The 11,928-nt window shown below is 38.8% G+C and overlaps 1 protein-coding gene across 5 annotated transcripts; it reads left to right on the top strand.

Annotated features, from left to right (window-relative positions):
* The first annotated feature begins 822 nt into the window (after positions 1-822).
* Positions 823-11,109, top strand: Pcnp (PEST proteolytic signal containing nuclear protein). 5 transcript variants are annotated; one of them, XM_048454277.3, is made up of 6 exons: positions 870-960; positions 4,354-4,531; positions 4,607-4,769; positions 5,504-5,578; positions 8,138-8,193; positions 9,304-11,109. In XM_048454277.3, exons 2-6 carry the CDS (start codon positions 4,476-4,478, stop codon positions 9,428-9,430), a joined length of 477 nt encoding a protein of 158 aa, XP_048310234.1. In that variant the 5' UTR covers positions 870-960; positions 4,354-4,475; the 3' UTR covers positions 9,431-11,109. The 5 variants fall into 5 exon arrangements, with proteins under 5 accessions (XP_048310231.2, XP_048310230.2, XP_048310233.1 ...); XM_048454274.3 differs by lacking the exon at positions 4,354-4,531 and having other exon boundaries at positions 823-960; positions 5,507-5,578; XM_048454273.3 differs by lacking the exon at positions 4,354-4,531 and having other exon boundaries at positions 823-960.
* Positions 11,110-11,928: the final 819 nt, after the last annotated feature.

Genomic DNA, 11,928 nt, shown 5'->3' with positions numbered 1-11,928 from the left:
TGGTTTTTCCAGACAGGGTTTCTCTGTGTAACAGTCCTGGCTGTCCTGGAACTCACTTTGTAGACCAGGCTAGCCTCAAATTCACTGAGATACGCCTGCCTCTCCCTCTCAAGTGCTGGGATTAAAGGTCTGCGCCACCACTGCCCGGTTGCAAGCTTTATTTATTTAAACAAATAAAATATCACTATATGTATCGTTTTTTAAAGTGTATTTTTACTTATGTGTGTGTGAGTATATGCAAGTGCATGTGGGTACTCGCAGAGTTCAGGAGGTTGTTGGATTCCCAGGAGCTAGAGTGACAAGCAGTTGTGAACCACCCAACATGGTACTGGGAATTCGTAGTCTTCTGGAAAAGCAGCAAGCGCCCTTAACCACCAACAATGTTTGCTTGCTTGATACAACTATACACTGAACTTTTCACGAGTGCAAATACCGAGGGAAAACTTCCACAACAGTTTCCGTAAGGCATTATTACGTGATTTTCCATAAATTGCTTTCCGAAATCAGTACACAAATTAAAAGGATGATGTCACATTGAACTGTCCAGGAGATTAAACGGTAGTGTATGAAGGGTGTTAACACTAGACGGTGTTCGGAAACTGCTGAAATCTCTCCGTAAAGGTACATACAGCCCTAGCCCATAGATAATCCAATAACTAAAAGGAACCACCCTTGAGCAAGCAAAAACCTAGAATTCCACCAAGGGTTCCAACGTCAGGCAACCCCGCCATCAGACAGCCCAGCCCTCCGGAGCCCGCTGCAAGCCAATGACGTTACATCCGCCCCGGTCGGTCGCTCTAGGCTGCGGTCTCGCTGGCCCGCCTGAAGCTTTATGGTTGCTGGGCGGGGCCGTGACGTCCTTGCCCAGGCTGCAGGGGGAGGCCGCGGCGGGGAAGATGGCGGACGGGAAGGCGGGAGAGGAGAAGCCAGAGAAGCCGCAGCGAGCCGGAGCCGCCGGAGGTGAACACAACCCCAGCGTCGCGGGCTGCGGGGGCTACTCCGGCCTTTCTTTGGGCTTCCCGGGGAGCGGGGGTGCTTAGGGCATCTCAAGCGCGGGCGAGGCGGCGCTCGGCCGGGTTAGGGGCTGGGCACGCCCGGTGTGGCCCGCGGGGATCCAGGCCCACGTAGCCTCCTCAGAGGAGAGGCCGCCAGTTACCTCCCGGCCCTGAGAAGGGAGGTGGGTGACTGAGTTCGGGGTGGGAGCCAAACAACAGAGAACTCAGGGCCCGCTGCGCACTCAGGCCCCCACGCGAGCGCCGAGCCGCCTCCGCGGCCACTGGCCCCGAACCGGCTGTGCCTGGGAGCCGGCCTCTCGGTTACACGTAGTTAATTACGTTTGGTGCTCCCTTTTCACTGACGAGGTGAAAGACCCCAGGCACTCTTTGCTGTATTTTCAAATAGAGTATTTATAAACCCTGCAGTGGGATAAGTCGAGGATGCAGGGGGAAAGGAATCTGGTTCAAGCTGCAAAAGCTTGAAATTAGGGTTTGATTCACTTTCTTTATAGTTATCTGTCGTGGGCTATCAGCGGAGACTGTGCCGGATGTTTAGTTGGCGTAGTAGCCAGGTGTGATCTTCCTGTAATTTGTCACGAAAATGAACTCCGATTATAGCTATGCTCTCGTTCCTCTTACCCCGTAATTTTTGATCGTGTGCATAAAGAAAAAGTAGTCTCTGCCCCTACGCCCTTTTGTCGTACCAATAAGTAACACGTGCGAGCAGATCATAATGTCTTGTTTAGAATGTTTTAATGTTTCACTATTCTAGCTCCCTTCGGCCTTAACCCTAAAAGACTTAAATGCGAGAATATATAGATTCAGAGCATAAAGGCGAATCATAGGGTCTACCAGCTTTGTTAATTGTTACGGCAATAAAAATGACTAAGAAGATAAATGTAATGTTATTTTGGACTCAAAATTTGCTTCTTTAAACATATGTAGAGTGCTGTTAGTTGAGCCAAAGCCCCTCGTCGTCCCCCCCACCCCCCTTTGTTTGTTTGAGATAGGATCTCATTTAGCTCATTTAGCTCTCCCTTCTTGTACTGAAATTACAGGCCCATGACCACTTTGTCAGGTCTCTTCCTCATTTAAAAAAAAAACCACTAGTAAAATGGCTAATGAATAATTTAGTTCTTAGTTACTTTAGCTCACCTCCACTGTTATTAAAGGTAGTTTAAAGGAAAACTATCGCGTAGGTATCTTAGGTGACTTTTCACTTAGAGAACTCTTTTAATGTAAATGGTGTATAGGGGGTTGTGTAGATTACTTTGCTAGTCAGTATCAAAAAATTTTGGTCTTTGTTGGTCACTTAAAATAAAAGCCCTTTTCTGCTTAATTTTTCTCATGTCATATAGATCATTAACCTCAGACATAGTGAATTATGCAGAGGAATCATAGCTAAACCCATAGATACAAATGAATTGATAAGTTTGCGGCAAGTATTCAGCATTTTGGGGAAACTTTGTCCATACTTGGAACATTTCTTTTGTTGAACAGCCCACAGTGTTGGGAATACAAGTACTTTTCCTATTCATTTATTCTTGTTATTATATGTTATTGATGCTGGAGAATGAACCCAAGGCCTCATTTATGCTAAGGATGAACTTTACTGCTGCGTTCTACTCCAGTAAATAATATGTTCCCATAATTAAAGTTAGTATGTCTCTACTAAAGAGGCTGTTTGAACTTTCTTTCACTTCAGTCTACGTTGAAAGAGCTCTCTGTTTTCCTTAAGACTGTTTTTGGTTAATGTTACACAGTTTAGCTTAAGTAGAAATTTAGAGACTAGCAACTTAATACATAATCATAGCCATTTTAAGTTATTGAGGGTTATACCAAGAGCTGCTTCAATGATGTACACATTTCCTGTGTTAAACACAACTCTTGAAGGACTTGGGTCCTTCCCCCCCCAGGTAAGGAAGCTACCAGTATGCACATGACTCATGAATGGTACCTTTGGAATTACATTTTCTTACTAGGTATTTTTTTCTTCTAAAGCAAAGTATCTATGTTCCCTAAAGCCCAACCCCCATCTCATCTATTCAGTGGAAAAGAAAAATTATATTATTGTGTATGATTTGATTGACATTAACCTATACTTTTTATCTGCTATAAAGGAGACAGAAGTCTTCATTAAAATATTTTTTTATGCTTCAAAGCTACAGAGAAACCCAGTCTTGAAAAAAAATATTTAAAATCTAGCAATGTATATAATTATGACTTACAAATATGTAAGTGCTTTTCTTATTTAAAAATGATTGTTTATTTGTTCATTAAAATTTACACTATTAAAAATATTCACAGTATTAATATGTAGTCATTCACCATAAAAGCCCATGATCCCAACTGCCCTAGAGATGAAGCAGGAGTTGTGCAAGTTACAGACAGGAATGCCTGGACTTGGACAGCATAGTGGGACCATGTCTGGAAATGAGAAAACTATATTTTTTACTTGTCAGTTACTGTGTTTACACCACTACTCCTAACTCCCATTCTAGCTTTTCCCCTTTTTCTTATTGAACTTGCCAAGATAGTCACTTAAGAGTGTCTTCTGTTTTGCTACAAGTAAGTTTGACTTATTGTCACAGAGTATATCCTGCAGGGTAGAACTGGAGAGAAAAAGATGGCCAGTCTTTTATGTCTTTCCAATGTGTTCTTAAATAGTCTTATATAATTGACTTAATACACATACAAGCAAAATTATTGAAATACATCTTGCTTCCTACATCTACATATATATGTGTACTCTCTTGAAATTAAGATTAGCTATTTCATTCATGAGGAAATATAAGTGTATATTGACTTATAAAAGCCAAAGTCTGACTTGGAATAGCCCTTAGCTTAACACAGGTGCTAGCCCAGCTTTTGGAGTAGGGTGAACTCTCAAGATGACTGTGAAGTTCTTTTTCAACTCCATAGGTTATGTAAGGTGTATCTTGAGTAACACATCACTTAAGAACCTAACTAACTGGGGATGTAGCTCAGTGTAGAGTGCATGCCTTGTATATGCAAAGCCCTGTGTTCAGTGTGGTAAAGGAGGAAAAAAGCTGTAGACTGAATTCACAGTGTAGTTTACGTTAACAGTGGTCATGTTCATGATTAGGTGTTTTGTGTAATTAGTTCTGCATTACTAAAAATATTATTTATTTGCCAGATGTTTTATCTTGCCACATGATTGAATATTTACAAGTTAGTTTGAATAAAAGAATTTGTTGATTGTAATTTCTGAACATCAAAATTCCACAAATGGAACCAAGATTAATGTACAACTAATAGGATAATGTTTAGCTGAAGGGTGTTTACTTTTTGTGAACTCTGTGTTTATAATTTTAAATTGCTCTGTATTTTATGCTAGTTAATTCATGGGAGCCTCTTGTACTGCCACACAATCTCAGTTCCTGCTATATACTCTAACAAACAGTGGAAGAGACTGTTGGGTCAGTAGGTGACAACTGCAGAGGTATCTTCCTTGTAAAGATGCTTTTTGAGGTTGCTGCTCCCATCAATCTGCTCAGTAAAAATAGCTCATCTTGGTAAGTTGTTTCGACTTCACCAGGACCTGAAGAAGAAGCAGAAAAACCTGTGAAAACTAAGACTGTTTCTTCCAGTAATGGAGGGGAAAGTTCCAGTCGCAGCGCTGAAAAGCGATCGGCTGATGAAGAAGCTGCAGACCTCCCAACAAAGCCTACAAAGATCTCCAAGTTTGGATTTGCCATAGGCAGTCAGACGACAAAGAAAGCATCAGCCATCTCCATCAAACTTGGATCAAGTGTGAGTTGTTTTATGTCTGCTATTTAATAGCCCTTAATGATTTGTTACATCAGTCTGCTCTTCTTAGTATGGGTGTATATATAGTTAAATAAGAGTTTAACTGACTCTGAACTTACATGTAAGTGGTCAAAAAGTAATGAACACTTTAGGGAAGGCCCATGAATTCTATCTCAAAGCAGTTGAAGAAAAAGGCATATTCTAATGAATGCATGATTTTTAAAGTAATCATTTAGGATTTTTTTAGTTGAATAGAATCTCTGAAAATATTGAACTTTAGGAATTAAATTTTTTAACATGGTATATTAAAAGTAGTAAATTGTATTGTGCTGTAGCTGTACTGTAGAGTATATGCTTAGCATCTGAGAGGCTAAAGGTAGAACGTAACTGGTAGAAAAACTCAGTGTGATGCTCCTTGATTCTGAAGGAGCTGTGTAGTCATATTAAGGTTACTGTGGGCCAGACAGCATTACTAGTCATTTCTTCTGTGTGCGTCCCTTAGCTTAACTAATACTAAATTATAAATCCTAACTGTTGGATACATGGAATTAATAAAGTAAAACTTACCTGCTGGTAACCCTTGTTTTCAAAGATATGATAGTTTTGCCCAAAATATACTGAGTTTCTTACTGTGAAAGCTTATGAAAAATTTGAGTCTTCTAAGAACAATTGTTTTTGATTAAATAAACCTATATAAATTTTATTTGTGATAATTCTGTTAAATGTTTCTTCTTCAGAAGCCTAAGGAAACAGTTCCAACTCTTGCTCCAAAAACCCTTTCAGTAGCAGCAGCTTTCAATGAAGATGAAGATGTAAGTTAATACCTGTTTAGTTTACTTTATTTCTAAAGGTGTGTGAGAGATGTGCCATGAAAGGCATGTGTGTCATGTCATGCATGTGGGAGTCAGGAGACACTTCTTTCCTTTTGTCGTAGGATCCAGGGAATGTCGCAGGATTGTCAGACTTGCATGGAAAGCTTCTTTACCTACTGAGCCACCCTGCTGGCCCTTATTTTTCCTTTAACTAGTTCCTTTAAGAAGATAATGGGGGGATGCTGGAGAGATGGCTCAGCGGTTAAGAGCATTGCCTGCTCTTCCAAAGGTCCTGAGTTCGAATCCCAGCAACCACATGGTGGCTCACAACCATCCGTAATGAGGTCTGGTGCCCTCTCTGGCCTGCAGGTATACACACAGGCAGAATATTGTATACATAATAAGTAAATAAATAAATATTTTTTTAAAAAATAGAAGATAATGGGGGCTTGGTAGTAAGGAACATTCTCTGTTCTTTCAGAGGACCAGAGTTCAGTTCCTGAGAGCAGGCTCACTAACACCTGTAACTCCAGTTCCAGGGGATTCAGCTCCTTTGGCTTGCACAGGCAGCTGCACACACATGCACATACCCATACAATACACATATACTCTTAATTAAAAATAATAAACTTTTTTTTATAGAGGAAAGGATAGTAATGAAAAATTGGAATTTGTACTAATGGTATTTAAATTGTTAACAGTAAAACAGTATTACTCAAATTTCTGTATTATAATAGAATTAGTAAAATTTTCTAAGAAAATTTGATATTTCATTTTTTTTTTCTCCCTTTGTACTGAGCTTAATACCTTGTGCATGCCAGGCAACTGTTCTATCACTGAGGTACATACCCAAAACTAAAAATTTGATGGGTCTGTTTGTTGGTTTAAATGTATTATAAGTATTGCTAATTTTTAGGCAAGAAACTTAATCAAGTCAGATGCTTATAATGCACACTAGGAACATGGCCATTCAAATGTGTAGAGGTCCAAAAACCACTTGCTGGGTTAGTTCTTTGACTGTGTGAGTCCTGAGGATTGAATAGGCTGTCTGGCTTGGTAGCAGACACTTTCCCCACTGAGCTCTCTGCAGCCTTCTCATGCCTGACCTCGGTATTGCTGCCTTTGGTGATGTCACTTGTGCTCAGAAGTTACAGAGAGCGGCTATGTCGTGCTGCATGGTATATCTGTAGCAGGAAATACAGTGCAGGTGATTCTGCTACAACTTCCTCTTAATGAGTGTGTTCCAGAGTGAGCTTGAGGTGTCCATCTGTTATTCTGTCTGTCCCAGTTCTCTCGTGCTCCTTAATCCTGCTATACTCACAGATTTTAGTGGAAATTTCCAGGGTCTTTTTCCTTTGTGAAAGGCGTGGTCACTATATCTCAGACTGACTGACCTGGAACTTGATATATAGCTGAGGATGACTTTGAATTTCAGCTCCTCTTGCCTCCACCTCTCATGTCTTGGGATTACAGAAATGTACTACCATACCCATACACACCATACACATCTTATGTGATGTGGAGGGTCAAACCTGATTAGAGCCCTGTACCTAGTAGACAAGCTGGAATTAAAGGAATGGGGCACTGCTCTTGACTGCTTTGTCTTTGAGGCAAGCTTCTGAACTCGCTCTACCATACTCATACTCAGCCAATGAAACATTTGGATATGTACAAGACCAGAAGGAAAAGACACCCTGGGAAGTAGGGAAAGTATACACATAGGAAGCTGTTGGTGCTTGTAATGCAGCCGTACTTTGTGTGTAATGTCTTAACAGTATGGCTCTCTTTTATATGCTGCTTCTTCTGTGTGCCTTTGCAATGTGGATTTATTTATTTGTGCAACTGGAGAAGAGTACCTAAGTATACCCCCCCAAAAGAGTGGATTTAAAATTTTTCTGTTGTGAATATATATTTTGATATTTGCTTGAAGCATTTACTCATAAACATTTAGGCAGGTTCCATGCCTTTGCCAAAGTGAAAAGTGTACCAGAAAACGTGAAGTTCATGTGTCTCTTTGACATACTTGTTATTTTAACTTGGTTCTAGTTGGAGGTTTTCGAGGAACCTTTTGTATTGTGTTCTGACTGTACAGATAATCTACATCCTTGCTTTGAGTTACCTTTCTCTTTATCCTTCCCCGAATTTGTTTTCGTGAAAAAAAGCTTTAAGAAATATTTAAAGTGTGTGTATGAGGGCAGGGTAGGTGCCATGAAAGGAATGCGGCAGCAGGTTCTCTGCAGCCACAGTTACAGCTTTTGGAAGCTAGAACAGAATTCAGGTCCTCTGGAAGACCAGAACGTGTTCTTAACCTTTGAGCGTTCTCTTCATCCTCCTTCACTGAAGTACTTTTGAGCCATAACAAAGAATAAAATAAAAAGTAAGTAAAAGTGAGAAGGCTTAGACATAGTGGCACACACACTGGGAGGGCTAGAGCTCTTAATTAGTCTCCATGTTCATTTGCTTGTTTTGAGACAGGCCCCTAGTGGTCTGGAACTTAATGATTTTTTTAGACCAAGTGAATTAGTAATTTTTATTCATCTCAATTTACTTGTTCTGCAGAGTGAGCCAGAAGAAATGCCTCCAGAAGCAAAGATGAGGATGAAGAATATTGGAAGGTAACCATAGTTACTACAGAACCCTAAGGAAGACAAGGGAAGAATAAGTTGCACACATTTTACATGAATCCGTAGTATGCCCATCTGATCCTACAGAGAATTTAAATCTATCCATGAGCTTTAAAGTGTATGATGCAAATAGGAGCAGTCCGACTAGCTGCCAGTTGTCGTATTTACTAGAAAGTAAGAAATACATCTCATACTGTTACCAGGTCCAAGTGAAATACACAGTTTTTTATTGTTATACTTATTTTTAGCTCTGTATATAGACCAGGTTGGACTTGAACTCAGAGATCCACCTGCCTCTGCCTCCAGAGTGCTGGGATTAAAGGTGTGCACGACCACACCCAGCTTACACATGGTTCAGTTTAAAAACGGAAACTGGACTTCACATAAAACATGACACTGCACATTTCTTTCTATGTTTCACATCTTTGGATTTTTGTTCCATTTTTGTAAATGTTGGTGATAAGCCACCGAATTAATTTTTTAACCTTATTTGTGGGTTTTAGGTCACTCATTTTGCTACAGATTGCTTTGTTTGTTTGCTGCAGTGCTGGGAATTGAACCCAGGATCTGGTAATCTGGATAACTACTCTACAACTGAGTTTATACCTCTAGCTCTCAGGCAGCAGTACTAGAGCTGCAGTGGTGTCTACTGTTAACTGTATATATATTACCTTAAATGTGTATTGAAAATTACACATTTGGTTGTGGAATGCCGCTCAGTGGTAGAGCTCTTACAGTAGTCCCTAGACTTTCTACAAAAGGAAAAATACATCAGGGTGGGCCTAGAGAGGTCCATGCCTTTAATCCTCACACTCAGAAGGCAGAGGCAAGTGGCTCTCTGAATTCCAGGATAGTCTGCACTAACAGACACTGTCTTCAAAAGTCACGACATTGCAAGACTCTAGGCTCCCCTTTCCACTCCCGTCCTCAACTGCAGACATATTGAATGTGAAGTCTTAACCCTGTATAGAAAAGACATTGTAAAAATTGCTATAGGGGCTCCTGATGATCTGTATTTATAATGAATGCTAAGCAAATATATTAATAAGTTTAAAACAGACCAAAACAACAATTTGAATAAATTGCATTTCTTTTACACAGGGACACACCAACATCAGCTGGACCAAACTCCTTTAATAAAGGAAAGCATGGCTTTTCCGATAATCAGAAGCTATGGGAGCGAAATATAAAATCTCATCTTGGAAATGTACATGACCAAGACAATTAAATGAAGTGTTTTGCGATTCGGGTGTGGGTGGGTGCAGTTAGAAGGAACAGTCTCCTTTTGTAAAGAATGGTGTAAGACTAGCTTTGGAGCCGTTTTTTCTTTTCCTTTTTCTTCTTTTTCTTTATCTTTTTTTTTTTTTAAGATTGAGTGGTACACTAATAAATGAGAGTTTGAAATTAGAGGTAATTTATGTTTTATATACAGATTTCAAGACATTTGCTAATTTTGTAGTTTCATGTGATTAGTTTCCAAAGGTTACAGATAATAAAGAAATCAGAAGTGGTACCTTTCTAAGAATTGCATATTTTTTTAGACACAACTATTAGCACATTAAGAGGGAAGCCAAAAGTCACTGTCTACTTAAAACTGTGAGCAGTTACTCTCCTGTGTCCACTCCCTCATTACCTGAACTGTCTGGCTACCAGGAGCAGCCTTGTAGAGAGGGGGTATTGGATTGAGAAGACAATGTTCCTGGACTATTGACTGAAAGTAAATTTAGATAAAATTAAAATAAACCTTTTCCTATAGGCAGTTCATTTTGTTTTGGGTTGCCATATACTAGTATTGCATCGCTATCAGTGAGTATAGACGCTTTGCTCTTTAAAAAACTTTTTTTGTCAAAAATTCTTATGTGAAGTATTATTAAAAATAGCCCACTTCACTTTAATGGAAATTATCTCCATTCAGGAGTCTTCAATGAACACTATTTGCTACCAAAGTAAATCAGTATTTTGAATGTGCTTCTCTTGGTTTTTATTCTAGTTCCTTATAAGCATTTCCACCAGAACTTGAGGCAAATCATAAGGAAGCTGTTTCTTTTAAAGTAAAAAATCCCACCAAAAATATAAATGTACATACTGCTTTAAGTATTTGACTGGTTTTTATTTTTAAAAGGTTTAAATACCAAAAAAGGGGGAAAAAGATATAACAATTGTATGAAGACAGATAAGGCAATGCACTTTCTGTGACTTTTGAAGCATTTAAGTTACTAACTCATTAGCTCCAATTTGAATTGAACTCACAAGATTTATTTGTACAACTCCATGACTTAACTTTAAGTATATACATTTTGGCCAGTGATTTCAAAAGCACATTTTAATGACTGAAATAGGACAGAAAATGCTTCTTCAAACACATTTTCATTATGAAGTCTCTCACATACTCTTAGATTTGTGTATTGCTGGTGTTTGGTTTGTATTTTTTATTGTATATGGGCTTTTTTAATGTGACAGTTAATGCATCTTTAACAGTCACAAACAAAATAAATGATGAGGTTTCCTTGACAATTACAATGTTGAATTTGGAGGCAGCTTCAGTGGGTTTCATTGGTGATAGTTGTTCACTAGGTATTTTTAATGTAATAACTTCCAAAAAGCAGCCTGCGAATATTCATAACACTTTGTTCACTGTATTTAAGTTTACTTAATAAGCCCCAAGTAAAACAACGGAAATGTACATAGCACTGTTAGTTCTTACATGGTTTAAGTATATCAAGATACATAAATTTAACTTTTATGTAGGCAAACTGTTCATTTGTCCATTTTACTGTTTGTTGAAATAACATCTCTCCTACATATTCTTTACTTGACTCAAATGACATTAACCTGAGGTCAAGGTGAGGAGAGAGACGACTGAGCTGAATGTCTTTACTAAAATTACAATAAATTTTGTCAAACTTGGTAGTGGTCTTATTTTTTATTTCATTTAATAATTTCTTACTGTGTCATTGAAAACATTTTTCGGAAGTATTTTGTATGTATGGCATGCTGTCATGGTTGGGAGAATGAAAACACCTTTTTAGATGCCTGTTTCCAGAACCTCTTACATACTAGTTATTAAACATTTGTAGAGTATGTTAGCATTATCTAGTGCTCTACCTTACACTGTTCTGCAGGTCTTCATGTTCCATTTATAACACTGTTACACCCCCAATCCAAGAGCCAGTTCATTGTCAATTCATGAGTTGCCTTCATTTATTCTTTTTCTTTTTTTTACATTTTTTTAATTGATTTTTAATGAGCTCTACATTTTTCTCTGCTCCCCTCCCTGCCTCTCCCCTGCCCACTTCAACCCTCACCCAAAGTCTCCATGCTCCCAATTTACTCAGGAGATCTTGTCTTTTTATACTCTCTACTTCCCGTGTAGATTAGATCTATATAAGTCTCTCTTAGTGTCCGCATTGTTGTCTAAATTCTCTGGGATTGTGATTTGTGGGCTGGTTTTCTTTGCTTTATATTTAAAAACCACCTATGAGTGAGTACATGTCTTTCTGTGTCTGGGTTACCTCACTCAAAATAATGTTTTCTAGCTCCATCCATTTTCCTGCAAAATTCAAGCTGTCTTTTTTTCTGCTGTGTAGTACTCCATTGTGTAAATGTACCATATTTTCCTTGTCCCATTTATTCTTTTCCACATGTATTTATTTATTTTTTTTTTTAATATTTATTTGTTTATTATGTATACAGTATTCTGTCTGCAGGCCAGAAGAGGACACCAGG

The sequence above is a fragment of the Myodes glareolus genome, chromosome 2 (assembly GCF_982192425.1).
Source record: "Myodes glareolus chromosome 2, mMyoGla1.1, whole genome shotgun sequence".
Lineage (NCBI taxonomy): Eukaryota > Metazoa > Chordata > Mammalia > Rodentia > Cricetidae > Myodes > Myodes glareolus.
The sequence above is the reverse complement of the archived record's forward strand: the minus strand, read 5'-3'. Positions and strand labels throughout refer to the sequence as shown.

Bases quoted from the DNA above. Each gene is read 5' to 3' on its own strand.
- Pcnp (XM_048454273.3), top strand. From the start codon at position 833: ATGGTTGCTGGGCGGGGCCGTGACGTCCTTGCCCAGGCTGCAGGGGGA. The intron at 5,579-8,137 runs GTAAGTTAATAC...CTTGTTCTGCAG, and splicing joins CTTTCAATGAAGATGAAGAT to AGTGAGCCAGAAGAAATGCC. The intron at 8,194-9,303 runs GTAACCATAGTT...TCTTTTACACAG, and splicing joins AGGATGAAGAATATTGGAAG to GGACACACCAACATCAGCTG.